The sequence below is a fragment of the Mesocricetus auratus genome, unplaced genomic scaffold (assembly GCF_017639785.1).
Source record: "Mesocricetus auratus isolate SY011 unplaced genomic scaffold, BCM_Maur_2.0 Super-Scaffold_100008, whole genome shotgun sequence".
Taxonomy (NCBI): Eukaryota; Metazoa; Chordata; class Mammalia; order Rodentia; family Cricetidae; genus Mesocricetus; species Mesocricetus auratus.
Window position 1 is genome coordinate 79203257 of NW_024429192.1, and position 27579 is coordinate 79230835.

The window sequence follows — 27579 nt, forward strand, 5'->3', positions numbered from 1 at the left end:
CCTTCATCCCCCCATCCTAGCTTCTTTTCTGTTGCCATGGTAAAACAGCCTGGAAAAAAAAAAGGCAGCCTAGCGAGGGGGGGGAGAGGGGTGGGCGATAGGGGTTGTCCTTACCCAAGAGCTCCTGATTACAGCCTGTCCTAGTAGGGGAGTCCAGGAAGGGACTGAAACTGTCAGTCACGTCATACCACAGCCAGGAGCAGAGGGAAATGAATAGACACACATGCTTGTGCTCAACCCCACTCTTCTGTCCTTACACAGCTCAAACCCCCCACCCCCCTTCCCCCCACCCCGTGCCTAGGGAATGGTGCCGCCCACACTGGGTTAGGTTTGGCCATCCATAGCCTCAAGGACATCCCCAGGGGCAGCCAAGAACCCAGGGCTAACGTGACCTCAACATGGTTGTAGCTGTCCCTTGTCCTCTGGTCCCTGGGGTGGCACTTTGTTCTCATGGAACCTTCTTTATCTGTCTGCCTCCCTGTTCTGGCAGCATAAAAAGTGTATGTTAAGTGACTAAACAGTCCCATGTGGCCACCATGAACGGTCTATACCAGCTTAAGGTAATTTATTTGGCAGGTTATGTGTCTCTGCCCTTGGCTAGTATGTATTGAATGCCTGCTCTCTGCCAGGCCCTATTTTTGGGTCCAGAGCTTGGACTTCAGATACAGCAAGAAGGACAGGATAAAACCTTGATTTAGCATCCACAGGTGTCACAGAGGTTGAGGCATCCTCCTTCTTATTTGGGGGGAAGAATGCTCTAGAAGAGGAATAAGAAGAGCACAAGAACCTGATGAAGTTGGGAAATCCTCAGCTGAGTTTTCAGTCTGTAGCTCCATCAGTTTTCCTGCTTGCTCCTCAGTTTTTCCATCAGCAAAATGGGAACAAACTTGTAGGTGACTGTGGTTAAGAATGTTCTGGAAGCATTCAGAATACTGTCTGGGGCTAGAGATATGGCTCAGTTGGTACTTGCCTAGCATGCAACCCAGTCCTAGGTTCAGTCCCCAGCACTGCAGGAACGGGTGTGATAGTGTAGCCCTGCAACCGCAGGAGGTAGAGGCAGGAAGACCATCCTTGGTTACAGAGTAAGTTGGAGGCCTTGGGTTATAGGCATGCACTGCCATACGGTTTACGCTGTGTGTCTGACTCAGGACCTCCTGCTCCTCCGTAGACAGGAATTTGCCTGGGTTTTTGTTTGTTTGTTTGTTTTACAAAAAACAAGAACAACCTGTATTTGTTTAGCTTTGGCTTTGATTGTATTTGAGACAACTTCTCACTATATATAACCCAGATTGGCCCGGAGCCCTCAACCTCCTTGCCCCACCCCCACCCCGTTTGACTTTTCCTCTGGTGTCCTAGGCTGGGATGTGCCGGCTTCTCCTCCGGCTATGAGATGAGCTCTGAAGCACACGTTGCTGGGAGTGTCCGAGTCCCACGTGCTCCTGAGCAGACAAGACATCAGAAGTCTGAGCGCCACTGGGGAGGGTGTGGCACCGTTTCCTACCGTCCTCCTTTAGCACTTTCCACCGGATCCCGCTTCGGTCCTAGTCTCGCGTGCTGACGTCATACCAGGACTGGTTTGATCCCTGTGGCCCGCACACCAAACTGCTCTGGGGCAGTTCCGGAGGACACCGGGCTGCGAGGTAGGGAGTGCATGGAGAGCAGCCACAGGAAGGGACCTGGAGGGGGCCTGATACCGGGGTGGGTGCAGGTAGTGCTGCAGAGCGGGGGGGTTCCAGCCAGCGCAAGCCAGGGGGACGTCTGGGTGGTGGCGGCGTGTCCCTGTGCCCGGAACCGCGTGACGCACAGGGTGGACTTGGATAAAGATTTAGGTGAGCTTCAGGGACCGGAATTTGATACGTGTCACGCTGGTGGTCAGGTTCCAGACAGTTAGGAAGGAGCAGGGTCCCCAAGGGAGGGATGCCCACTCCCTGTCAGCAGCTACCAGGTCAAACAGCCTTGACATCGTCAGATGGGGAGGGGCGGCATCAGGCTGTGGGAATGCTCCCAAAGGAAGACATTCCCCAGCAAGGACAGATGGCTATTGTGGGATGTCCCCAGAGAGGCGAAGTCTCTCTTCCCTGGGTTGCTTCCCAGCCTGTGTCTGGGACGGGTGTGAGTGACCGCCACCTGGTGATGTCACAGCTCCGGGAAGGTAGGACCATCTCCGAGCTTGTGGGAAGCTCAGGTGCGGGACCTTTCACTGCCTGAAAGGAAATTAGGTTGGAATTTGGGGCTCACAGGTGAGGGTGGGGTCTGCACGGGGGAGACCTCCCCCAGCCGTCTAAGCCAGGTTCCCCTCTCTAAACACTTCTAGCATTTCCTTCTCCCCGGGGCTGCTTAAAGCTGCCTTGAAGATTTGGCCCTCAGTAAATGAACCCCTGCTGCTGCTGGGCATTTTTTTTTTTTTTTTGTAGTCTCCAGAATAACAAGGAGCAGAGCGTGATTCTTGTCCTAAGGGCAGGCATCTGCTGGATGTGGTGAGGCAAGCCTGTGATTCTAGCCACTGCGAGGCTGAGGCAGGAGCATCGCTGCCAGTTCAAGGCTAGCCCAAGATACAGGATAAATCCCTACCTCAAAATAACAATACAAATAAGAGAAGGGAACAAGTATACTGGAGTTGGGTGACCTGATCTTGGTGACCTCAAGTTGCCTCTCTGGGGAGCCAGAACCTGAGCAAGAACATTGCATATTGTCCCAGGCTTTGAACCATACAGGACGGAGAGGGAGGCGCCTCACAGGGAGGGAATCTAGGTATAGCGAGCAGCAGGGGAGAGAAGGGAGAGGGTGGTGCATGCCTTGCTCTAGGACGGTGGTTCTCACCCTTCCTCATGCTGCGACTGTTATGAATCGTAATGCAAATATCTGATATGCAATCCATGGGGGTTGCAAACCATGGGTTGAGAACTACTGACCTAGACCCTCATTACCCTGCTGGTTCATGGCTTGGATACCAGGAGACTTCCTGCCTCTCCCCGTGACCCATGACCAATCAAGAATGTTTCTGTGCTTCAGTTTCCCTGATGAAATGGCAGTATCTCTCTAGCTCTTTGAGATCTCAAGGTTTGTGGGACACAGGCTGGACAGCCACAGAGGACAGCTCAGGGCCAGCTTAGGCGTTTTATTCTGAGGAGGATTTGACAAGGCTGACAGGATGGGTGGGAAGGGTGGGGTGACCCCTCACAGTCCGTGCAGCCTTTTTTGTGGCTACTTCAGCTGCTAGGACCACTTCCTCCTGAAGCTTCAGTCTCTACATGAAGTGTGTGGTCTTGTGAGGACTTGACACACAAGACGGAAAAACTGAGATAGTGGACAAGAGCGGGGATAGAGCCGTCTTCTAAGAACCCCAGAAGATGAATATGGCCACAAGGGCTGTTTGAGAGGAAGTGCTGTCTGTGTAGACATCCGGGCTACCAGACCCCAGAGAAAGACATGAGAAGGGACATTGAGGCTTGCTTTCTCTGGCACCCAACTTAGACCCTGTCAAACCAGCCTCCAGTTCCCGTTGGAAGGTGGTTCCTTTGGTCCCCACCCCCAATATCCCATCATCCTCTGATGCCATTTGTCTTCCTACTTGTTGTTCTCACCATATAACCCAGGCTGGCCTCAAACTTGTGGTGATCCTCCTGCCTCAGCCACCCAAGTACTGGATTTGCAGGTACAACAAGTGACATACATCCAGTGTTGCCTGGAGCTGTGTCCTGTTTCTTTAAGCCGTGGGTTTGGGGGGGGCTGCCCCATGGCACTCCACATGGAGTAGACGCCAGGGTGATTCTCTGGTTTGGCTTCCTCCCGTCAAGATGATGCTCTGAGCATGTGTGTGGGTACAAGAGCAGCCCTCCTGAGTAGCATGCAGGGGACAGACCTTAAACAGCTGGGACTGGAATGAACATGGCCAAGCCTGAGAACTTTTTAAAAAGAAAGCTCTTGCCTGGGCTACATAGCGAGACCCCGTCTCACCGACAACACTTCTCTTTTCCTGTGGCTCTCCCTGAGCCGAGTGTTTGGCAGCAACGAAGACCCTGACTTGTATGTGTGGTGGTAAGAGGGGAATTGGATGCTCACAGGGAAGACCCTATGGGTAGAAGAGGGTCCACGAGTCAAGATTAGAGGGAACTAAATCATAGTCAGGATCCAAGCGAGCTGTGCAACCCAGGACAGTCGGCTTTGCCTCTCTGAGCCTCAGTTTATTTGGCAATAAGATGGGTAAATATTAATAACCACACTTCAAACTTGCCATAATGGTCAAATGAAGTGTTAGATTAAAAATAGTCTTGGACTGGGGAGATATCTCAGTGGGTACTAGACCCCCATAAGAGCAAATATAGCAGTCCACATCTGTAACTGTAGCCCTGTTGTGGGGAGGTGGTAACAGGAGGGTCCTCAGAGCTCACTGGACAGCCAGTCTAGATGATTAATAAGCTGAAGGGTCAATGAGAGACCCTGCCCAAAAATAACATGGAACATGATTGAGGAAGACTCCTGACATTGACCTCTGGTCTCCATGTTCACACACACACACACACACACACACACACACACACACACACACCTCTCACACAGTGAACCTTGGGAGATTTTCTTTTTCTTTCTTTCTTTTCTTTTCTCTTTCTTTTTTTTTCTGAGAGAAGTTTCCCTGTGTAGTCCTGACTGTTCTAGAACTTGTTCTGTAGACCAGGCTGGCCTGTAACTCAGAGATCTGCCTGTTTCTACCTCCTGAGTGCAGGGATTAAAGGTGAGCACCATCACCCTGATACTGAGTGATTTTCAGAATGACAGATGAGGTATGCAAGATGTTAATCAGAGTGGTTCAGGATGTCTGTGATACCATGGTCTCCCTTCTTTTCTTCTCTTGAGGAAGCTGTGAGGTAGACCTTCTTGGGCTACTCCAGAGAAATAACACATAGACCATTTCGAGTTACAGAAAGGGTAATTCTGATCTTAGAGTGTGGCTTAGTGGTAGAGCCCCTGCCTAGAATCTCCCTGTGAGGGGCTGGGGCATGGCTCTTCAGTGGAGCACCTGCTTTGAACTTCCCATCGAGGGGTTATAAGTATGGCTCAGGGATAGGGTTTACCTAGCCTGCATCAGGACCCAGGTTCCATCTCTATCACTGAAAGACAGAGAGAGGGAGGAGAGAGACAGAGAGACACAGAGAGAGAAGGGATGAAGTAGCTACAACCTTGAGGAGTAATTCGGAAGCATGGCTCCTGGCTTAATTGACTCAAGCTTGGGGTGTTGTGTTTGTGAGCAAGTCTGGGGCAGAGCAAGGAGTCTAAGTAGGTGGTGTGATTGGCATTTGGAAACAAAAATAGGTTGGTGAGATGTGCATGGAATCAGGTGCTCAGCACCTGCAGGGCCTCTGGGGTTGCGCCCCTCCTCCCCTCTGGGAGCCGACCATGCCGGGGCAGGGAAGGAAAACAGCATCTGCCAGCCCTCTGTTCCTGCTTGAGCTAACTGCTCTGAGATGCAAAAGGAAGCCCAAAGCAGTCTGTGTCTGGAGCCCAGCATGACCCGATGGAAGCACCCATGTGCCAGTCTTCACTCCTAGGGAGGGCTCTGGTTGACAGCGACTACCACCGCTCGCAGCCCCTCTGCCTGTCCGCCTGGCTGCTTGCCTCCAGTTACAATTTGCTGCGTCCCAAATGCGTGCTGCCTGTTAGGTCTGTGTCTTAGAGCCTTGTTAATATTCTAGAAATCAGGGCCTGGGAGGCGTCGGGCTGCCTTCCTCCCCAGAGGACAGCCCCTGGGTGCACTCAGGGCTCTTGAAAGGAAGCCTATGGTTTGGGGGAGGGCCTGGTCATCTTCCCAGGGGAACCTGATGCATTTTAAAGGCAGGGAGAGCAGCCTCTGGCTTTTTTGAAGGAGCCCTCCTAGCCTTGAAGAGTAGAGGCCTCCTTATAGTCCTCTAGCTTCTGAGGGCTCAAAGCAGAGTTGGGGACCCGTGGAAGTACATACAGCTCTGTGAGGAAATAGGGCACCTCCATGCTCAGTTCTGGGATGGGGGATGGCTCAGTGGGTAGAGCACTTGCCACACAACCATGGGGATCTGAGTTTGGATCCCCAACACCCATGTGACAAACTGAGGTGGCATGTCTGCGGGTTTGCTAGCCAGACAGTCTGGTTGAATTTATAAGCTCTAGGTTCAGGGAGAGACTATTTTTCCAAAAGTCAAGTGGAGAGTGATAGACTTGACGTCAACCTTTGGCCTCCACAGGCACGCAGACACCACGAGCAGGCGCAGGGCAGGTGCCCACGCATCCTTTCTGATCTGACTGGGTGAATGCTACCTCCTAGAGGCAGACTGCATCCTTCTGACTCCAGTTCACAGAAAACTGCCTCTAGTCTGAGAGTCATTTGTGATCAAAACAGTGACCATGTGCCTGGGGTGTCCTCTGCAGGGTGATACAGCAAGCCTTTGCTCGCTTTGCCGAGAAGTTCCAGCACAAGGCAGAACTGAGTCACACAGTCTCTCACTTCAGTCTCCATTCCTGGAAGCCCCAAGCAGCTACTCTATCAGCCTGAGGGAAGGTTCTAGAAGAGACCGTGGCTGTCCCCTGGGAGATTCATGGGCCAGAAAAGGAGCTCCAGGGAGTGGCCAGGGGCCACACACACACCATGCTGCAGTGCAGACCACCCCAGGAGTTCAACTTTGGGCCCCGGGCCCTGAAGGATGCCTTGATCTCCCGTGATCTGGCCCTGAAGCAGCTCTATACCTCAGCCTTCTCCCCGTCAGAGAGGCTCTTCCTGTCTGAGGCCTACAACCCTCACCGGACCCTCTTCAGCACACTGCTCATCCACTCGGCCTTTGACTGGCTCCTGAGTTATCCAGAGGCCCCTGAGGATTTTGAAACCTTCCATGCTTCCCTGCAGCCCCGGAAACAGAGCCTGGCCCGCAAACACATTTACCTGCAGCCTATAGGTATGAGATTTGGGCGGGAGCCATCAGAACTCCTGGGGGGTGTGGTTCAGTTGTAGAGCAACTGCCTAGAATCTCCTAGTGAGGGACTGGGGTGTGACTCAGTGTAGAGCAGCTGCCTAGAAACTCCCAGTAAGAAATAACCCCAGGCTGCTGGGAAGTGGTGTGGTGCACGCCTTTAATCCCAGCACTCAGGAGGCAGAGTCAAGCAGATCTCTGTGAGTTCGAGACCAGTCTGATCTACAAGAGCTAGTTCCAGGACAGCCTCCAAAGTCACAGAGAAACCCTGTCTCGAAAAACAATAAACAAACAAAATAGCCCCAGGCAGAAGTGACTTGAAAGGCAATGTGGCTTGCCTTTTTAGGATTCCCCGTTCTATCGGTACACACGGGCCATTTAGGTGTGTGCTCATAGTCCTGGCCATGACCTGGATATAACCTGCACTACCCTAGGTCCTGTGCTGGGTCTCTGTGGGTGCTGAGGGCAGGAACCACTCATTTCACAGGCAGGAAGCTGAGGTTGGCCATGTTGCTGGCTTGCCTGGTGACACAGCTGGATTCTGGATAAGGTGGGATTTGAAGGCAAATCCAACCGGCCTCATGATCTCTTAGAAGACACTGGACTGGCATGGAGGGGCCTTGGGGGATCTCCAGAGAATCCTCCAGCTCTTCTTGTCAGGCAGAGACTAGAGGAAGTAGGACGACCAGGGCTGAGAAATGGCTCAGCCAGGTGCTGGAGAGGGAGGAGGGACAAGCTGGCCCCTGTGTTCTCAGTATACCAAAGTTAGTAGGTCCCTACCTGGCACTGGGACACACAGGACACTTGTTGTGGCTATTAGCTTTGTAGTTGAGGACAGAGGGCACAGACTTTTTGAGACATTGATATACCCTGCTTTGTCCTGCCCCTTCAAATGGCACCTCAGTGACCAGCCTGGGTTCTCCGACAGTTCCTTCCTGATGCTTAGGACCAGAGTGCCACAGTCACTGAGGTTCCTGCGGCCCAGCATCCCTCAGCAAGCAGACTGCTCATGCCCTTCTGCCTACGTCATCTGTGGGTAGGAGGGTGGGATGGGCCTAGGACCTGTCTTTTGCCCGCTCTCACTTCTTTCCATTCCTTTTTTCTTTTCAAGATAGGGTTCCTCTGTGTAGCCTTGGCTGACCTGGACCTCACTCTGTAGACCAGGCTGGCCTCTAACTCACAGAGATCCACCTGCCTCTGCCTCCCTAGTGCTGGGATTAAAGGCATATGCCACCACTGCCTGACTTCTTTCCATTCTTATTTTTAATATGTGTATTTGTGTCTCTGTGTGGGTTTGTGCACATGAGTACAGGTGCTCTCAGAGGCCAGAGATGTCTGATCTCTTTGGAGATGGAGTAATAAGCAGTTGTGAACTGCCCAAAGTGGGTGCTGAGAATTGAACTTGGGCCCGCTAGTAGAGCAATATGTGCTCTCAACTGCTGAACCATCTCTCCATCCCTCTTAGTCTGGGCTGGCCCTGAACAAATTTAACTCCTGCCCCTCCTACCCCCGCTTCCTGAGTGCTGGGATTACAGGTGTGCACCACAATGCCCCTGTGCACAGTGATGGGGCTGCAATCCAGACCCTTGTGCATGCTTGGTAAGCATTTGACCAACTGAGCCACACCTCCAGCCTCATTTCTAACATTGTTGGGGACCCTGAAACCACTCACTTCTTGTTTCCATCCAAGATCTGTGCCCTGTCCAAGTGGCACACAGAGAGCACATGCCCCTCCCTCCAGTGGCTGTTCACTGCACCTGGTGCCCTGGCCACCACTGCCAGTTTATGCCCCTCTGCCCTAGCCAGGCTGCCTTCCTCTTGGCCTGGGACCTGTTAGCTTCTAGCTATGCCAGCTGCCCTCTTCCAGTCAGCTTAGATGCCTTCACCCACCCTGAATTATCACACAGGACTGTGATCCCTGCCTTTTTCACCTAAAGGGCCAGCATGAGTGAGACTCACTGGGCAGGAGGTCACAGCCGGCTGGTGTGTTTCTGTTCACCTAGATCTGAGTGAGGGGCTGGCGGGATGCCCCCTGCTGGACCACCTTAGAAACTGTGCAGAGGCTTTCTTCCTGGGCCTTCGAGTTAAGTGCCTGCCCTCAGTGGCTGCTGCCTCCATCCACTGCTCCTCAAGACCCAGTCAAGACACTGATGGGCTCCAGCTTCACACAGGTGAGTGAGGCAGGTGTGGGGGACAGCCTGGGACTCCACTGTGCAGCAATAGATCCTTCTGGAAGGAAAAGTTGGAAGAAAGGAGCCCTGGAAAGGGAAGGAATGTTTTGATGGGCTCTGTGTGTGTGTGTGTGTGTGTGTGTGTGTGTGTGTGTGTGTGTGTGTGTGTGTAAACCAGAGGATATCATTCCTCGGAAGCTGTCCACTTTGTTTTCTTAATTTTTTTAAGATTTATTTTTATCTTTGTGTGCATTGGTCTTTTTACTGCATGTATGTCTGTGTGAGGGTGCCAGATCCCTTGAATCAGAAGTTATAGACAGTTGTAAGCTGCCATGTGGTTGCTGGGAATTGAATTCAGGATTTCTAGAGGAGCAGTCAGTGCTCTTAACTGCTGAGCCATCTCTCTAGCCCTACTTGTTCTCCTTTATTTTCTTTTCTCTCTCTCTCTTTTTTAAGATTTATTATGTATACATAATAAATAAATAAAGGTGCACGCCTTTAATCCCAGCACTCAGGAGGCAGAGGCAAGCAAATCTCTGTGAGTTCGAGACCAGCCTGGTTTACAAGAGCTAGTTCCAGGACAGCCTCCAAAGTCGCAGAGAAACCCTGTCTCAAAAAACAAAAAACAAAAAAACAAAAAACAAAACAAAACAAAAAGATGAAGTATATCTTATTGTGGGTTTGTAAAGATTAAGAAATCTTGCTAGTTAGTTCTTGGGGTTCTGTGTGTGTGCCTGCACACCAGAACAGGGCACCAGATGGTTGTGAGCCATCATGTGGTTGCTGGGAATTGAACTCAGGACTTCTGGAAGACCAGCTAGTGTTCTTAATCAGTGAGCCATCTCCCCACCCTCTCTGCTTCTTTCTTAAGACAGGGTCTCTCATTGGTTTGGACCTTGCCGAGTCAGCCAGGCCGACTGAGCAGTGAGCTGCTGGCATCCACTTGTCTCACCTTCTCAAATGCTGGGATCACAGTCACAAATGACCACTCCTGACTTAGTCAGGACTTTAAAAAATTATTTATGACCAGTGGTGGTGGCACACACTTTAATCCCAGCACTCGGGAGGCAGAGGCAGGCGGATCTCTGTGAGTTCGAGGTCAGCCTGGTCTACAGAGTGAGCTCCAGGATGGCTAGGGCTACACAGAGAAGCACTGTTTCAAAAAACAAACAAAAAAACAAAAACAACAACAACAAAAATTTATTTGTTTTTATGTGAGTGTTTGCCAGCACATATGTATGCTGAGGTCAGAAGGGGCATTAGATCCTCCTGGAACTGGACTTACAGGTGGTTATGAGTCACTGGTGGGTGCTGGGAACTGACCCCTGGCCCTCTGCAAAAAGCAGCCAGTGCTTTTAAAGGCCGAGCCATCTCTCCATCACCTCTCCTAGCTTTAAAAGCTATTCTTTTATATATGTGTGTGTATGTGTGCTTGTGTGACTTTATGTAGGTCACATACGTGCAGGTGCCCGAGGCCAGAGGGCATTGTTTCTCCTGGAATTGGAGTTACAAGAGGTTGTGGTACTCCATGAGGGTGCCGGGACTGAGCCAATCTTCTGCACCTCCCGCTTTTGTGGATTCTTAAGACAGGAGGAGCTCAGTGGCCCAGACAGGCTTCCTTCTTGTGATGCCCCTGCCTCAACTTCTTCAGTGCTGAGATTAAAGGTGAACACCACAGTGCCCAGGGACTTACTAGTTTTGGTTGCATTTCCCGGGAGAATCTATGTTCCAGGATAGCTTTCCTTCAGAGAGGGGGTTTCTCTTCTCCCTGCTAGGCCATGTATGAAAAAGGCATGATTCTTTTCTGGGCTGTTCTGTGACCCTTGAGGGCAGTCCGCATCCTGTGTTGGGCATGGAACCCAGTGGCAGCAGGCAGGGTAGGGAGGTATTCCTGGGGTCTGTCTCCTGCCTACGGAGCTGCCCAGATTCACTGCCCTGTGGGCTGAGCTTCTTCTGGTCCTGCTTTCTTAGCAGATGTCTGGCTCAGGAAAAGTTCATTGAGGTCAGCTGATGGGGTAGTGCAGGGCTAACTCAAGAGGATTTAAAGTTTTAGGCTTGCCTGGGCTACAGAGTGAGTTGAGAGCAGCGTAGGCTACCTACCAAAAACCCATTTTAAACCAGTAAAAAGAGGGCTGGGGTGTGGCTCAGTGGTAGAGCACTTGCCTAGAATCCCCCAGTGAGGGCTGGGGTGTGGCTCAGTGGTAGAGCACCTGCCTAGAATCCCCCAGTGAGGGCTGGGGTGGGGCTTAGCAGTAGAGTACTTGCCTAGAATCCCCCAGTGAGGGCTGGGGTGTGGCTCAGTGGTAGAGCACTTGCCTAGAATCCCCCAGTGAGGGCTGGGGTGGGGCTTAGCAGTAGAGTACTTGCCTAGAATCCCCCAGTGAGGGCTGGGGTGTGGCTCAGTGGTAGAGCACCTGCCTAGAATCCCCCAGTGAGGGCTGGGGTGGGGCTTAGCCGTAGAGTACTTGCCTAGAATCCCCCAGTGAGGGCTGGGGTGTGGCTCAGTGGTAGAGCACTTGCCTAGAATCCCCCAGTGAGGGCTGGGGTGGGGCTTAGCAGTAGAGTACTTGTATAGCACATGCAGGGCTCAAAAAACACTGAAAAAGAAAACCCTGTTTCTATGATAGTTTTGATGACGTCAAATATTCTATCAGTCAAAATCAGTTTACTTAAAAAAAAGTTTTGAGACTTTATTTTTGGGGCAGGGTCTTACTATGTAGCCCTGGCTGGCCTGGAGCTCACAGAGGTCTGCCTGCCTTCTGCCTTCAGAGTTCTGGCATTAAAGGCCTGTGTCACCATGCCTTGCATTTAGAAACTTTTAACGTCTCATCATGGGTAGACCACCTCCGTGGGATAGCAGTGCACCCCACATTGCTGTTACCAGCAACCATACCTCCCTGTGACAGCTCCTCCTCCATCTCTCACTCTACCTCTGTCCTCTGCCTATTATGGTCTGTGCCGGTCATGAAGCCCTGTGGTTTTACCCTATCTACTGCCTAGTGTCTCCGTCCTCTCCCACATGTGGGCTCCTCCGTTCTCCATTACCCACCCCCCACTCCCTGATTCCCTCCCCTCCCTGCATGATCCATACTTGCTGAAAGCCACTCCCCACTTGCTGGGTACAGCTGGGACATTTTCCCACAAAGATGCATGCGGCTGGAGGTCCCCAGAAGTCCCTGGCTTCCCTCTTCTCTCCCCCCTGGCCTGCACTCTGCTCCAGCAGGCTCTTTCCTCGCTCTCCTGTGTAAGGGCTGTGCAGGGCTCCACTCTATGCCCCTTTAGCAGTGGCTCGCAGACCCCAATGTGGCCGTTTCCCTGTCCTGTGTTGTCCTCCATCTTGATCTCCATGGAGGTGCTCCCAGCCCCAATGACTTCTCCGCCCCCGTCCACAGCAGACTTCCCTGGGACAGCTCTTCTGTCTAGTGTCCTTTCCCTCTCCCTCTGCAGTCACTCTCCTGGCTTTCCTGGGCCTCACTGGCCACACCTGGGTCTCCCTCTTCTCCCTCCTGCTGTCCTTGGTGACTCAGACACCTGCTACACCTGTAATCACAACTGCACAACTCCAACTCTTGCTGTTTGAGGTAACATGCTCCCAGGGCCTAGGGACCTACCTGGATGTGGGCATTTTTGGGTAACTGTTTAGCTGCCTGTTCCCTCCTGTGTTTTTGTTGCCCCCCCCCGTGTGTGTGTGTGTGTGTGTGTGTGTGTGTGTGTGTGTGTGTGTGTGTGTGCATGTGTGTAGAACAGGTCAATCTTGGTTAGGTCTTCAGTCACCGACAGCCTTGTTTTTTGAGACAGGTCCCTCACTGCCATGGGACTCTCTAATTTGGCTAGCCTGGCTGTCTCTGCTTCCCCAGTGCTGGGATCACGAGCTACGAGACAAGCTTTCTTACATGGGTTCTGGGAATCAGACTCAGGCTCCCATGTTGGCATGGCAAGCACTCTACTGGACAATGTTCCCAGCCCCTGTCTGTTCTTTCAGCCTCTCTACATGGAAGGTGATGGCCTTGCTGTGTTCAGCTCTCATGACCCAGGAGACAGAGACCCAGGAAATGACCGGCACTGGGGATCCCTGGCCTGACTCTGAGGCTAGGCTCATAGTTCTCAGGCTGACCATATAGCTTCTCTGGGTTCTGGGTCTCCCCAGGGATGTAGTTTGTCAGCATCCAGCTTTGAGAGGAGCTGGTCCCACATCAGGAGACCGATGGGAGGTTCTTCTGCCCACCCTGACCCCCAGCCTTCTTCCTGCAGATGGCATCCTGTCCTTCTTGAAGAACAACAAGCCGGGGGATGCACTGTGTGTGTTGGGCCTCACACTGGCTGATTTGTACCCCCATGACGCCTGGACCTTCACATTTGGCAGGTTCCTTCCGGGGCATGGTGAGCTGAGGTCCCAGTAACTATTGCCCCGGAGGCAGAGTGGAGTGGTCCCAAGGCCCACCAGTGCTGGGCATGGCATACACATTCCCCCACCTCCAGGGTGATGTATGTGCAGGAACTTTAAGCAATATTCTCACTGGGTCTGGGCAAGGGACTGGTCCCCAGAACTAACTGCATATGGCAGGGCCGGAGGATGAGTTTCTCTTCAGGCTGTCCTGGGCTGCAGGGAATGCTGGGATAGTTTCGCCCTGGGTCCCTTGAACCATGGATGTCCCTTTTTCTGGCCTCTCCCCAGAAGTGGGTGTGTGCAGCTTCGCTCGATTCTCTGGGGAGTTCCTGCAGGCGGGGCCCAGCGTTCCTGAGCCAGTTCTGCCGGTGGCAGCCGCAGATGACCCTGAGACACTGCCACACGAGGGAGGCCGGACCCTGTGCTTCAGCTCCCTGGGCATGGTTCAGTGCTGCAAGGTGAGCACAGGGGACAGAACGGATCAGAGAGATAAGCCCCCAGCATGGTCAGTGCTAAAAGGAGGCTGGTTTCCTGTTGTTTTTCATTAAATACAGCACTGCCGCTTAAGCAACTGCTGTCCTAATCGGCATCTGCAACTCCACAGCTAGTGGTTCAGCTGCACTGGCCACAGCCAGGAGGAAATTCTGTTCCCTCAGGCACCGGCTCTATCACAGCTACTAAAGGGAACTTTATCTAGATCTCTACTCCTCTATAGAACTCAGGATTCAAAGGTTGAGGTGAAATCTTGTTTCCTCAGAGAGACTGAACGGCAAGTAGCTAACTCAAGTATCTAACCTCCTCTCCTAACTTTCGTCTCCTGGAAAACCTGGCGTCCTTGTGCACAGCCCCCACTCCAGATTCCTAGCTACACATGGTTCCTCCCTACCACTTCCTGTCAGCTAGTTGCTGACTTAGCCTCCTGACCCCAGGTTCATTTTATTTAATCAATCAACTGTAACACGTCTTTGCATTGTTGCATTGTTAACAATAGCAGAAGAAAAAAATGTAACATACCTTGAAATAATATTCCACAACATTTTCCCCTTTTTGTCTAAATCAAAATGGAAGATTTTAACTTTAACAGCAAAACTATATACAAAAAACAGTTTTCAAGAATTAATTTACAGTATTCAGTTCATTTGCACTTAGCAAATTCAGAGAAAACACTCTACTATCCATTCCATCTTAGTGACTCCAAAGTTTTATACCTAATTTACTCTTTCATAATTAGACAACTGAAAATATAACTATCTAGTCTTCAACTCCATCCAAGACCCAGAAGCAGGAAGTGCATTGCAAGCAACTTCCAGGACTTTAGAAATGACAGAGACTTCTAAATGCCTGGACAGACACCTAAAGTTCCTCTGCAACACGGGGGCATCCATATTCATCTTAGAGGCCTAGAATATCTAGCAGCCTTTTCAGTGAAGCAGGAAATTTGAAGGACTTTCCTGTCTTGTTTTGGCAAAGTTCAGCCGTCATTTTCCTGTGGGTCCTGCATGTCCAGTTTGCACAGCCACAGTCAAGCAGTCAAGGCAAAAGCAGTTTCTTGCCCAAATGGCTCATCTTGCCACAGTGAAAGGGAACTCCATATGGAGTTTCTTTGATGCCCCGCATCAAATTGGTGCTGCCAGGAGCAGATGTGCCTCATTGTCATGAATAGTCCTGACTTAACAAAACATTTAATTTTATTTTTAAAGTGGTGTGTTCTTTTTTTTTTAAGTGTTATTTATTTATTGCTTATACACTGTTCTGCCTACATGCCAGAAGAGGGCACCAGATTGAATTGTAGATGGCTGTGAGCCACCATGTGGTTGCTGGGAATTGAACTCAGGACCTCTGGAAGAGCAGCCAGTGTTCTTAACCTCTGAGCCATCTCTCCAGCCCCTTAACAAAATATTTTAAATGCCATATTTTATAGGTCTTTGAAGTATTTGAAGACCATTTATCTAAAAGAGATCTCTGTATAATCTAGAAGTCATGCCTAATATAGCTACAGATTTGATGACTACTAATCTATGTTTTTGATTATCCTAAATAGTTTATAATAGCTTTCAAAAACTAGACCTTTACCATATATATGTATGTATATATATTATTTTTTCATATGCATTGATGTTTCTCCTCTATGTATATTTGTATGAGGGCATCAGATCCTCTGGAACTGTAGTTACAGACAGCTGTCAGCTGCCATGTGGGTGCTAGGAACTGAACCCAGGTCCTTTGGAAGAGCAGTCAGTGCTCTTAACAACTGAGCCCTGTCTTCAGTCCTCTACCTTATATTTTTAAATGAACTGTATAGGTACAATAACTTAAACAAGAGTAGAAACATATATACAATATAACAAAAGTAACTAAATTTGTATCAATATACTAGATTCCCCTAAATGATAACATACTTCCATAACCTACCAAATAACCAAAGCCTCCCACACCCCTCTTGGGAATGTGGATGCTGTGTTCTCCAAACTGCTTCCTGTTGTCTGTGGGCAGAAGGCATCTTTAGTTGTCCCTGAGAACTTTTGAGAAAATGGCCAAGTCCTGGGAAGACCAGCAGTAACCTTTGTTGATTTTAGCACCTGTGAAGAGTCAGGAGGTCTTCCCTGATCAAACCATACTAACCTGGAAGGAACCCACAGCTTCTCATTTCCTGTGGAAACAAAAACAAAACCTCTCCTCCAGAGCATTTTTTATTTCCATCTGACAAATATATTTTTTTTACTTCCATTTTAAAGTTAAGTCATTCCTAAAGATCTAGGCTGGTTTATTTCCACAGTCCCCTTTCAAGTCTGAGTCTCTTAGCAGCTGTCCTTTGCTTATCAGCAATCAAAACATTCAAAATCAACACAGTAACATACAAGATCCAGGCTCCTGGTGTATTTTCCATCTTTACATGCCCCCCTTACTGTCTCTTTAAAGACTTTATTATTTTTAATCTATTTCTTTCTATGAGTGTCTGTACCCATTTTCTTTTCTTTCTTAAGCCTACAGACATTGTAAACCACACTAGAACCTGATTACAGATTTTTCCAGTATGAACCTCTTTTACTGTATATCATTTATAAAGCCTTTTGAATCTGCGTGAACTTTAAAACTGCTAAGCGGTAGGCGTAGTCCTCTGCAGGCTTTGGTCACTGGCTCCTCCTGCTACTCTGGTTGGTCATGAAAGGAGTTGTGTTTGGGAGACTGCATTCAAATTTCCTAGCTCTAGGAAGCTTATGCCTGTGCTGCCGTAGATATGTTTTTGTTTTTTAACTTAGCTTTTTTTGTTGTTTTTTGTAATATACCTGCTACTCAAGGCAGAAACTCTCTGTCTCTGTCTCTGTCTCTCTCTCCTCCCCCCCCCCGACAGGATTTCTCTGTGTAGTTTTGGAGCCTATCCTGGAACTTGCTCTATAGACCAGGCTGGCCTCTAACTCACAGAGATCTGCCTGCCTCTGCCTCCCGAGTGCTTGGGAATAAAGCATGCACCACCACACAGAAACTCTTAAAGGAGGCATGAAATTTGAGTTCACGTTAGTTTGTTTTTCTTACTCTTTTGAGTGCCCAACACTCAGCTCCCAAATAAATTACACGGAAACTTATTCTTTCTTATAAACGCCCAGTCTTAACTTGGCTTATTTTTAGTCAGCTTTTCTTAAATTATCCCATCTACCTTTTGCCTCTGGGCCTTTTTTTTTTTTTTAACTTCTGTATATCTTACTCAGTGACTGAGCGGGTGGCTGTCCCCTAGAGTCCTCTTCTCCTTGTTCTGGCTCTGCCTCCTCCTATTTTTTCTGTCTGCCAGGCCTGCCTATCCTTTCTCCTGTTCAACTCTTTATTAGACCATCAGGCATTGTAGACAGGCGCAGCAATACAGCCGAGTATCCAGAGGAGGGCTCTTGTGAGGAGAGCACTTCCACTTCAGTTAGCTCGATCTGAAGAGCCAGCCCCTCCGAAGACCTGCCCTTGGGCCTGCCCTGCTCAGGCATTAGCCAGAGCTCTTCCGCTTTGTGAGTGAGAACATCCCCCGGTGATGACTTCCTCCTGGTGATACAGCTGCTTTCTGCTTTTCCCTTAACCTCGCTTCATCTAATTCCACTTTCGGTTTCTGTAGCTTATTCTTCAGGCCGTTCACTCCCTGCCTGTGGCTTCTGTTTGGCTGTGTTTCTCTCTGTTTCACAGCTCCACATCCGCAGCTCAAACTTTCTAACCGACTCTTGAGCTCGGCTTCTCTTTGAGGGGCATGCTGCTCTTGCTTGTAACTCTGTTGCGGTCATCTTTTCTTGGTGACATTTATCCAGATTCTGCAGCTCAGTTTGCCTCTCCGGTAGCTGTAAGCCATACCGTGCAGATTTCAGTCTCTTCTTTTCACACTCTGTCAGACGCTGTCTCTCTGCCCAGCTCTTGGCCTTTCAGTTCCTTTAGACCCATCAGGTGTTTTAGACAGGCACAGTAACACAGCTTCACAGAGTTAAACAAAGGCAACATAAAAGAATGCAACACACCTTTGCATCATTAAAACCAATGTTCCACGGCATAAACACATGTAACACATCTGAAGATAGTTCCACAACAGTCCCTTACTTTACAGAGTGAGTAAACCAAGGCTCAAAGACCCCAAGTTCAGGGTCACACAGCCATGAACCTACAGGATTCTGGGATCTGGCCCCTGGTCTGGCTGGCTTCTAAGCCTCCTCATGCTGTGTGACTTCTTACAGTCACTAAGGAGGATGCGGTGAGGGCGCTGCGTGGATCCTGCCCAGGTAATCTTCGTTACCCAAGGTGTTGGATTGCTATGGCTGGCCAGCTGGCTCAGGCATCCCTGGGTGGGAGTAAGATGCCGAGAGGGTGAGGCAAGGCCGTGGTGTTTCTTCTCAGGTCACCTGCCATGAGCTCTGCCACCTCCTGGGCCTGGGGAGCTGTCGTTGGCTTCGCTGTCTCCTGCAGGGGGCGCTTAGCCTGGATGAAGCCATAAGGCGGCCCCTAGACCTCTGTCCCATCTGCCTTCGGAAACTGCAGCACCTCCTGGGCTTCCGGCTCCTGGAGAGGTACAAGGTAAGTGTGTGGGGCGTGGGGCAGCCGCCCAGAGGCAGTGGGAGGGGACAGCCAAAGGACATGCTTGCACCAGCACTCCCGGGGAGGGGACTGCAGGTCTTGTTGGCAGATGAAACACCCGGGCTGGTGTCAGTGACATCAGGCTGTGGTGGGTGGAGGAGGGCAAGTGCAGGTGGTTTACAGAGCTCAGGTGACGGCCCCCTTCCCCACATCTTCCCCATGTCTCTTCTTCCTTGCTCTTTGGTGGATACCGAGGACCCTGTACCCAGAGGCAGTACCGCCCCTGGGAGAAAGGGGGAAGCTGGTAGTCAGAAGGGCAGCCAGCCGCAGATTTCCCTCTTGACTGAGCTGGTGAGGGGATGCTGCCCTCTGCTGTGAGCATGCAGTATTGCTGGAAGGCACGTGTCGTGTGTCGTGTTTCCCCCGCCCTAACTGTATCCCTGCTGGAAGGCTTGTGTGCAAAACAGGACACTTGACTCAGGGTTCCGAGATCAAAGGCAAGTGCCGCTTTTCTTTTCTTCTTCTTCTTCTTCTTTTTTTTTTTTTTTGAAGTCCACCTTTGGTTGAAATCAGGTTAAAGTTTTCAGTGTAAAAATTGGCTGTATTCAGTGTCTAGGCTCAGTTTACTCTCTGGAAAGCCTCCCTCCCTTCAGTTTTTTTTCTTTTTAAATTTTTTAAAATAAAGATTTATTTAGCCAGCTCAAGAGATGGCTCAGAGGTTAAGAGCACTGTCTGTTCTTCCAAAGGTCCTGAGTTCAATTCCCGGCAACCACATGGTGGCTCACAATCACCTTGAATGAATTCTGATGCCCTCTGCTATGCAGGCAGAGGATTGTATACATAATAAATAAATAAAATATTTTTTAAAAGATGTATTTAGCTCAGGTGTGGTGGTGCACATCTTTAATCCCAGCACACAGGAGGCAGAGGCAGGTGAGTGAATCTCTGAGTTAGAAGCCAGCATGGTTTATATAGTGAGTTCCAGGACAGCCAGGGCTACATAGTGAGACCTTGTCTTGAAGAAAAAAAAGAATGATTCACTTATTTCATTTTCATGTGTATGGATGTTCTGCCTATATGTATGTCTGTGTACCATGTGTATGCCTGGCGCCTGTGGAGACCAGAAGAGGGTGTCAGATCCCTTGAGACTAGAGTGAATAATGTGAATTGCCATGTGGATGCTGGGAATTGGACTTGAGTCCTTTGGGAAAATAACTAGTACTCTTAACTGCTGAGCCATTTCTCCAGCTCCCTCCAGTTTTATAGATTTCATTTATTATTTGTGCACACGTGTGCCGTGGTGGGCATAGGGAGTTGAGAGGATGTAAGTCATGGGGTCAAACTCGGGTTTGGTGGGAGAGTCCTTTGTACTGGGTCATCTTGCTTGCCCCTCCCTGAAGATTTGTGATAGAGTTGCTGTCAGATCACACCAGGGGTTGAGCTGGCACCCTGGGGTGGCCAAGTCCTTCTGGGGACCAGAGGGACTGTGGCCTTTCTGGCTGTCACAGGAGGTGGAGTCTGCTCAGTGTCACTAGGACAGTCCCTGGAGATTTTGGTAGGGGACACAGAGCTAACTTAAGTCTAGCCTCACAGCAGAAGTGGGACATGCTGCATCTTGTCACATGAGGGTGTCCATTTGGGGATGTACTATAGGAAGCTAATGTCATAGCACAGCTTAGGGGTTGGAGTGTGTTGATTCTTCCCTTTGACTTTAGGTTTTTTTTTTCCTTTTTGGCTTTGCAAGACAAGGTTTCTCTGTATTGCATTGGAGCTTGTCCCGGAACTCGCTCTGTAGACCAGGTTGGCCTTGAACTCACAGAGTTCCACTTGCCTCTGCCTCCCAAGTGCTGGGACTAAAGGCGTGCACCATCAATGCCCAACTTGGCTTTAAGTTTTAACTCGACCAGAGAGATGGCTCAGTAGTTAAGAACAGCTTGATTCCCAGTACCTATCAACTGCTAGTTAACTCCAACTCTGTGAGACCTGATGCCCTTATGTAGCCACTGGGGGCACACACCTACATGCATGTTGCACATATATACACGCAGGCACATATATGTACTCATAAAATAAATCTTTTTTGTTTTCTTGAGACAGGGCCTCAACAAAATAGTTCTAGCTGTCCTGGAACTCTATAGACCAGGCTGGCCTTTAACTCGGAGATCTACCTGCCTCTACTTCCCAAGTGCTGGGACTAAAGGCATGCACCACCATACCTGGCTAAATATTTTTTTTAAAGGAACAAGAACGATAAACAAACAAAAAATAAAAATAAAAGGGGGAAAACAAAGTTTTAACTCTAGGGGCTGGGAAGAAGGCTGGGGGCGGGGGAGGGGAGTATGAGGGCCTGAATTTGGATCCTCGGCAACTATGTAAAAAGTCCAGTGGTTACATGCCATGCCTTTAAACCCAGCCAGTCTAACCATGGTGAGCTCTAGGGTCAGTGAGGGACTGTCTCAAAAAACCAAGGTGCTTGGTGTGGATCTGTGGCCTCTACATGCATGTGTGTACCTGCCCCCAAAACTTGCGTGCTCACACACATGCATAAACACATGCACAGACAGACAAGGTTCAAATTAGCTATAATTTTCATGTAATTTATCTCTGGGCAATGGCTGGTTAACAGCTGCTTGCTGAGTACCTGTGAAAGGTGGGCTTCTGGGAGTTGGGAGGTCTGGCTCAGCTGTGGCCTGGGCTCTAGTCCTCAGATAGGCCCAGCTCAAGGGCCCTTATGGCTCCAGCCTCCTGCTGGCTCTAGGGTGGTCGCCAGAAGCTCCCTGGCTAAACAGAAACCCAGTCTATGTCTCTTCCCATAGAGACTCCACACTTGGACCCGGGTGATGGCGGAGACGTGGTCTGGCCAAGAAGCTGGGGAACCATCTGTGTCAGATGACACCCTGCCCTTCAGTGCTGACTCAGGCATGGGCTTCGAGAGTGACACAGAGCCTGTCACCAGTCCGTCAGATCCCGTCACCCCTGATGCATGGAGTCATGCCTTCCCTGATGGGCCTGAACCAGGGTCTGAGGATGGACTGAGCTCTCTGGCGGCCTCAGAAGTGTTGCTGAAACTCGGGGGCCCAGTGGAGGCCCTTGAGGAGTATGGACAGTGGCTGCATGCATGTATCCAGGCTCTGGAGAAGGAAGTGTCTGAAGACGAGCTGGTCCACATAGATGCAGCTGTGGATGCCATGGGCCGGTGGGAGATGTTCACGGGGCAGCTCCCAGTCACCAGGCAGCACCTGCCCTGTGTCAAGGATAATGTGGGTCTGCGCAGGGTCCTGGGCGACAAGTTCTCTTCCCTGAGGCGGAGGTTGAGCTCTCGAAGACTTACCAAGACCAGTTCTTCCCACTGCCGCTGGGGTGCAGAGAATTAATGCTTCAAGATGGACCATCCAATATAGTGAAGTCGGCTCCGGGCATTTTTTTCCTGAAGATACCAACTGACCATGCCTGGCCAGTGACTGAGGGTACTCTGGTATCTTCTGGGTTAAAAGAAATGTCCCCAGAAGCTGAAGAAATGCTCCTTGGGTGCTTGACCACAGGGTCCTCATGTTATGTGGCCTGTAGCCTTGGCCAAGAGGCAGGAGGTAGCCATATGCTTGCTTCTTCCCTACAGGAGGAGGCTCCGGTCCACTCTGCAATATGGGTTATGTGGCTATGTGTATGTTTGTGTCCCTCTGTCTGTGCATGAGTGCAGCTGGCCACAGAGGCCAGGAGAGGGCGTCAGAATCCCTGGATGCCATTACAGGAAATGTGAACCCTATGTGGGGGCTTGCAGTTGAACTCAGGCTCTCTGCAAGCGCAGTACACCTTTAATGTCTGAGCCATCAATCCAGCACTGTTTTTTTTTAACTTTGTGTCACTCATACAGGGTTCTTTTCTGTGGCTAGAATGACTTTCAGCTCATCAAGGCTGGCACAGGCCTTTTGAAACTCCTGGAGAAATGTGTGCCCTGTGAGGTTGGCCATTTCTCAGACAGAAGTTGGGTGATTGGGTGACTAACGTGCAGGCTCATGAGGTTGGGTGTGGAAGGCGGAGAGGCCGCTTCTCCAATCCCAGTCTGCTGCTTGTGCTGTCACTCCAGTTAGGCCAGTGTGGCGGTGGGGGCTCGGCTCTTCTCTCTTTGATGGCATTTTTCCTGTCTCAGGCTATAAACTCCTGACAGAAGAATGGCATTAAAATTATTCATCCACAGCTGTGTTTTTCTGTGTCATGTATTGTTGAAGCTCTTTTACACACACCGTTTTCCTAAAGTGACCCTCATTGTTCTCAAATGTCCCAGATGGCTAGCAATGTCAGTCTCACTGTCTGAGGAGGGAGGGTGGGGGTCTTGCAAGCAGAGGGGGACATGTGTATCTTGTAGGTGAGTGGCTGAGTTAGAGTCCTTCTTGTTGCTGTGACGAAACAATTGAGCAAATCAACTTAGAAGAGGGAAGGTTTGGCTGGGCTCACAGCTTCTGAGGTCTCATCTGTGGTGGGCTGGCTCCATGGCTTTTAGGCTGTGGGGAGGTAGGGAGTTCACAGTTGCGGAGTGTGTGTGTGGAGAGGTGCTCACCTTACAGAGACCAGGAACAAAGCAGAAGGAATCAGTGAACTGTCCACCCTTTAAGGGAGCATTCCCACTGACCCTTCCTGCCAGGCTCTGCCTCCCAGTTACTGTCGTTAACCCTACCCCCCATGGATTTTTTGTTGTTGTTGTTGTTGTTGTTGTTTGTTTTTCCTTTTTGAGATAAAGTTTCAGTAGCCCAAGCTAATCTCTAACTCACTATGTAGCCAAGGACAACCTTGAGTTTCTAGCCCTCCTGTCTCCTTAGCTTGGTGCTGCTGAGTCTCGCAGATCCTTTGTGTTGTCAGGGCACCCATAGCGTGCTTCCTTATGCTCGCTGGCTTTACTGGGTGGACGGCAGACCATGGTTGTGGATACCTCTTCAGCTGCCCTGATCTTCTACCTGCAACCCAGGCTCCCATCAGAGGGGAAGGAAGGTCAGTATTTTGTTCCTGTTCATGATGGGGAAGATGGAGTTTCACCTCATCGCTGGGGCATGAACGGAGTGGCTGTTGTCCTGTGAATATCATGTGTACCCTAGGACACAGATCTTTGTGGATGAAAGACCCTCCATGCAGTGGGTAAGCTGGGGAGCTGGGAAAAGCTAAAGGGAAAATTTAGATCCTGCTGAGGTCAAAGGGGACACTAGAACATTCCAGGGTATGTGTTCACATACAGAACTGTGGGCAGTGCCAAGGTGAGCTATTCTGTAGATCCAACAGGCAGAGATAACCAGGGTTTGGAGGGACACGCAGCTGCATCCAAGTCTGCCTGGGAGGGACAGGAAAGGTCTTGAAAAGGAGTGTGTGTGTGTGTGTGTGTGTGTGTGTGTGTGTGTGTGTGTATGCGTGTGTGTGTGTGTGTGTGCGCATGCGCGCTCGCGCACACGTGCAGACTGAGGTTAACCTTTTTTGAGATGGGTCTCTCCATATAACCCTGGCTCTCCTGCAACTCACTCTGTAGACCAGTTTGGTTTCTTTTTTCTTAAATTAATTTTTATTTAAAAACAATCTTATTTTACATTCCAATCCCATCCCGTCATTCTCTCCTGTACCCCTATTCTACCCCCTCATCCATTCCTCAGGAAGGGTGAGGTCTTCCATGGGGGATCATTAAAGCCTGTCACATCATTTGGGGCAGAACCTAGACCCTCCCCTGTTTATTTAGGCTGAGAGAGTATCCCTCCATAGGGAATGGGCTCCCAAAACCCATTTGTGCACTAGGGATAAATACTGGTTCCACTGCCAGAGGCCCCATAGACTGACCAAACCCCACAACTGACACCCACATTCAGGGGACCTGGTTTGGTCCTATGTTGGTTCCCCAGCTGTCAGTCTGTGGTCCATGAGCTCCCACTTGCTCAGGCCAGCTGTTTCTGTGGGTTTCCCCAGCATGGTCTTGACCCCTTTGTTCATCACTCCTCCCTCTCTGAAACTGGATTCCAGGAGTTTGGCTTAGTGCTTAGCTGTGGATCTCTGCTTCTGCTTCCATCAGCTACTGGGTGAAGGCTCTATGATGTCATTTAAGTCATCAATCTAATTACAGGGAAAGGGCGTTTAAGGTAGCCTCTCCACTATTGCTTAGATTCTTAGTTGGGGTCATCCTTGTGGATCCCTGGAGATTTACCTATTGCTAGATTTCTCGTTAAACCCATAATGACTCCCTCTATCAAGGTATCTGTTTTCTTGCTCTCCTTTGTTTTTGCCCCAACTTGGCCTTCCCCATCCCTCATGTTCTTCTCCACCTTCCCTTCACCCCTCCTCTTTCTCCTACCCCCCCACCCCATACTCCCAATTTGCCCAATAGATCTTGTCCCTTTCCCCTTCTCGGGGGTCCTCCTTGTTTCCTAGTTTCTCTGGGGTAGTGGATTGTGGGCTAGTAATCCTTCATTATATGTCTAATATCCATGTATGAGTGAGTACATACCATGTTTGTCTTTCTGTGTCTGGGTTACCTCACTCAGGATGGTTTCTTCTAGATCCATCCACTTGCCTGGGAATTTCAAGATTTCATTTTTGTTTTCTGCTGAGTAGTACCCCATTGTGTAAATGTACCACATGTTCTTCATCCATTCTTCGGTTGGGGGGCATCTAGGTTGCTTTCAGGTTCTGTCTACAAATAACACTTCTATGAACATAGTTGAACAGATGTTCTTGTGGTATGAATGTGCATCCTCTGGGTATATGCCCAAGAGTGGAATTGCTGGATCTTGATGTAGACTGATTCCCATTTTCCTGAGAAACAACCATACTGATTTTCAAAGTGGCTGTACAAGTTTGCATTGCCACCAGCAATGGAGGAGTGTTCCCCTTTCTCCACATCCTCTCCAGCATAAACTTTTTCTTAATATTTATTGTGTATACAGTGTTCTGTCTGCACATATGCTTGCTCGCCAGAAGAGGGTACCAGATTTCATTATAGTGTGAGTCACCCATGTAATTGTTGGAATCGAACACAGGACCTTTGGAGGACCAGCCAGTGCTCTCAACCGCTGAGCCATCTCTCTAGCCTCTCAGTCTTTTTTCTTTCTTTCTTTTTTTTTTTTTTTTTGAGAGAAGATTTCTCTGTGTAACACCCTAGCTGCCCCGGAACTAGCTCTGTAGATCAAGCTGTCCTCAAACTCACAGAGATCCACCTGCCTCTGCCTCCTGAGTGCTGGGATTAAAGGCATATATCACCATTGCCTGGCCTCAGTCTGGTTTCTAATTCCCAAAATCTGCCTGCCTCTGCTTCCCCAGTGCTGAAATTAAAGGTGTGTGCCACCAGGCCTTCTAGAGCTGCCTGTCTCCACCTCTCCAGAGCTGGGATTACGTGTCACCATGGCCAACTGTTTTACTTGGTTCCTGGGTATCAAACTTGGGTCCCAGGCACCTTTGCTGGTTGAGATGGTATTGTTCTGTCACCTCTGGCTAGAACTCGCCCTCTTGCTCAGCCTCCTACATGTAGAGACTATGGGTGCCCTGGTAGCACCATGCCTTGCCACGCCTCTTAGCCTCTAAGTGCAGGGAATGTGTGGTGTCCACTAGCTTACTTCTCTTATTAAAATCTTGTGTGTGTGAATGGGCAGATGAGGCACACGTGGCATGCACGTGGAGGTCAGAAGAAAACTCTCAGAAGTCAGTTCACCTCATGGGTTCTGGGGATTGAACTCAGGTCACCAGGCTTGTGTGGCAAGCACTTTTCAATTCGGCTATCTTGCCACTCCCGACTCACACATGAGAGTGTGCATGCCATGCATGTGTTATGGCTACAGAAGCTGAGTTGGTAACCTCATGAGGCTCAGTGTAGCATAAATAATAAAAACCCAGGGACAGATATTGGGGTTCAGGCTGAAGATCAGAGAAGAAAAGCAGCTAAGCCACCAGAGAGCTCTTGCCTCTACCAAGTCTGGGGCGATCATGACCTAAACATGGCTGGAGACTAATTGCCAGAATAGGAGACCCTGCTCCTATCTTATCTTACATACCTCTCTGGTGCTGGGATTAAAGGTGTGAGCTCTGTTTCTTTTAGACTGATTCACTCTCATCTAGCCCTGGGTGGCCTTGAACTCAAGAGATCCATCTGCCTCTGTCTCCTGAGTCTTGGGATTAAAGCTGTGTGCCACCACCACCCAGCCTATATGGCTGAATAGTGTGGCTGGCTTTGCATTCTGATCTCCAGGCAAGCTTTATTAGTTCATAAGCAATATATCACTATAGCTCAGCAACATGGAGCTGAATGAAATTTAGGCTATTTGCCCTGCCTTCGCTAATTGTGTTCTTCGAACTCTGTGAGAAAATAGGCAGAACAAGGAGATGCACAGATGGCAACTCCTGGGCAACCCCCACTCAGCTGTTGAAACTTCTGGAAGCTCCCACACATTTACTCTCCACAGGGTGGAAGGTACACTAAGCAGAACAAAACTCAGGTCCGTGTGATGGCTCAGTGGGTGAAGGTGTTTTCCCTGTGAGTCTGATAACTTGTTTGATCCTCTACGTAAATGTGGAAGGAGAATTCCACAAAGTTGCCCTCTGACCTCCACATACATGACACGGCATACTTGCACACACATGCAATAATACATCCTAGTAAAACAAAACACTCGGGGGACTCAGTCCCTCTGCAGTCTGAAGTAGGGGGCCTGTAACTTGCCAACTATCACAGGGAACATGGCAGGCTGGGTGGGGCTGAACCCACAGTGACCCCTACATGTTTCTTGGAAATTGCCTTTTAAAACAAGCCTCTTGATTGAAAGCTTGTTTTCATTTGCTTCTTACCCAAGAAGCCAAGCTCAAAAATAAACCTGAGTTATTTTGGGCTCCAGCCGGCAATGAGAGGTGATGCTGGGGAACGCTGGGCCAGGGAAGGGACTGCCAGCCACTGTCCCCTGGTCCTTTGCATTTTTTGCAGCAGATTTCAAAAGTTGGGTTCTTGGGTTAGAGATGTGGCTCAGTTGGCAGAGTGTGTGCCCAGCATTCAGGAGATGGAGGCAAAAGGACCAGTACCAGGGTCACCCTCAGCTACACA

At 49.8% G+C, this 27579-nt stretch overlaps 1 protein-coding gene and 1 long non-coding RNA gene across 4 annotated transcripts in view; one reads left to right on the forward strand and one right to left on the reverse strand.

The window, feature by feature from the left end:
- Amz1 (archaelysin family metallopeptidase 1) overlaps positions 1 to 22721 on the forward strand; it is a 32722-nt gene extending 10001 nt beyond the window's left edge. For 2 of the 3 annotated variants that reach the window (XM_040751269.1, XM_040751270.1), the window contains 6 exons: positions 6397 to 6917; positions 8936 to 9103; positions 13355 to 13483; positions 13779 to 13948; positions 18351 to 18527; positions 21344 to 22721. In XM_040751269.1, the coding sequence (XP_040607203.1) occupies positions 6614 to 6917; positions 8936 to 9103; positions 13355 to 13483; positions 13779 to 13948; positions 18351 to 18527; positions 21344 to 21901 (1506 nt within the window). In that variant the 5' untranslated portion in view covers positions 6397 to 6613 and the 3' untranslated portion in view covers positions 21902 to 22721. Of the gene's footprint in view, positions 1 to 1504; positions 1641 to 6396; positions 6918 to 8935; positions 9104 to 13354; positions 13484 to 13778; positions 13949 to 18350; positions 18528 to 21343 lie in introns of those variants that run through there. The other variant, XM_040751268.1, reaches the window with a different exon arrangement.
- LOC121142027 lies at positions 1232 to 6976 on the reverse strand. The gene is made up of 2 exons (XR_005879042.1): positions 6905 to 6976; positions 1232 to 2204 (listed from the first exon to the last, which is right to left on the reverse strand). It is a non-coding gene; the product is annotated as an uncharacterized LOC121142027 (long non-coding RNA).
- Positions 22722 to 27579: the final 4858 nt, after the last annotated feature.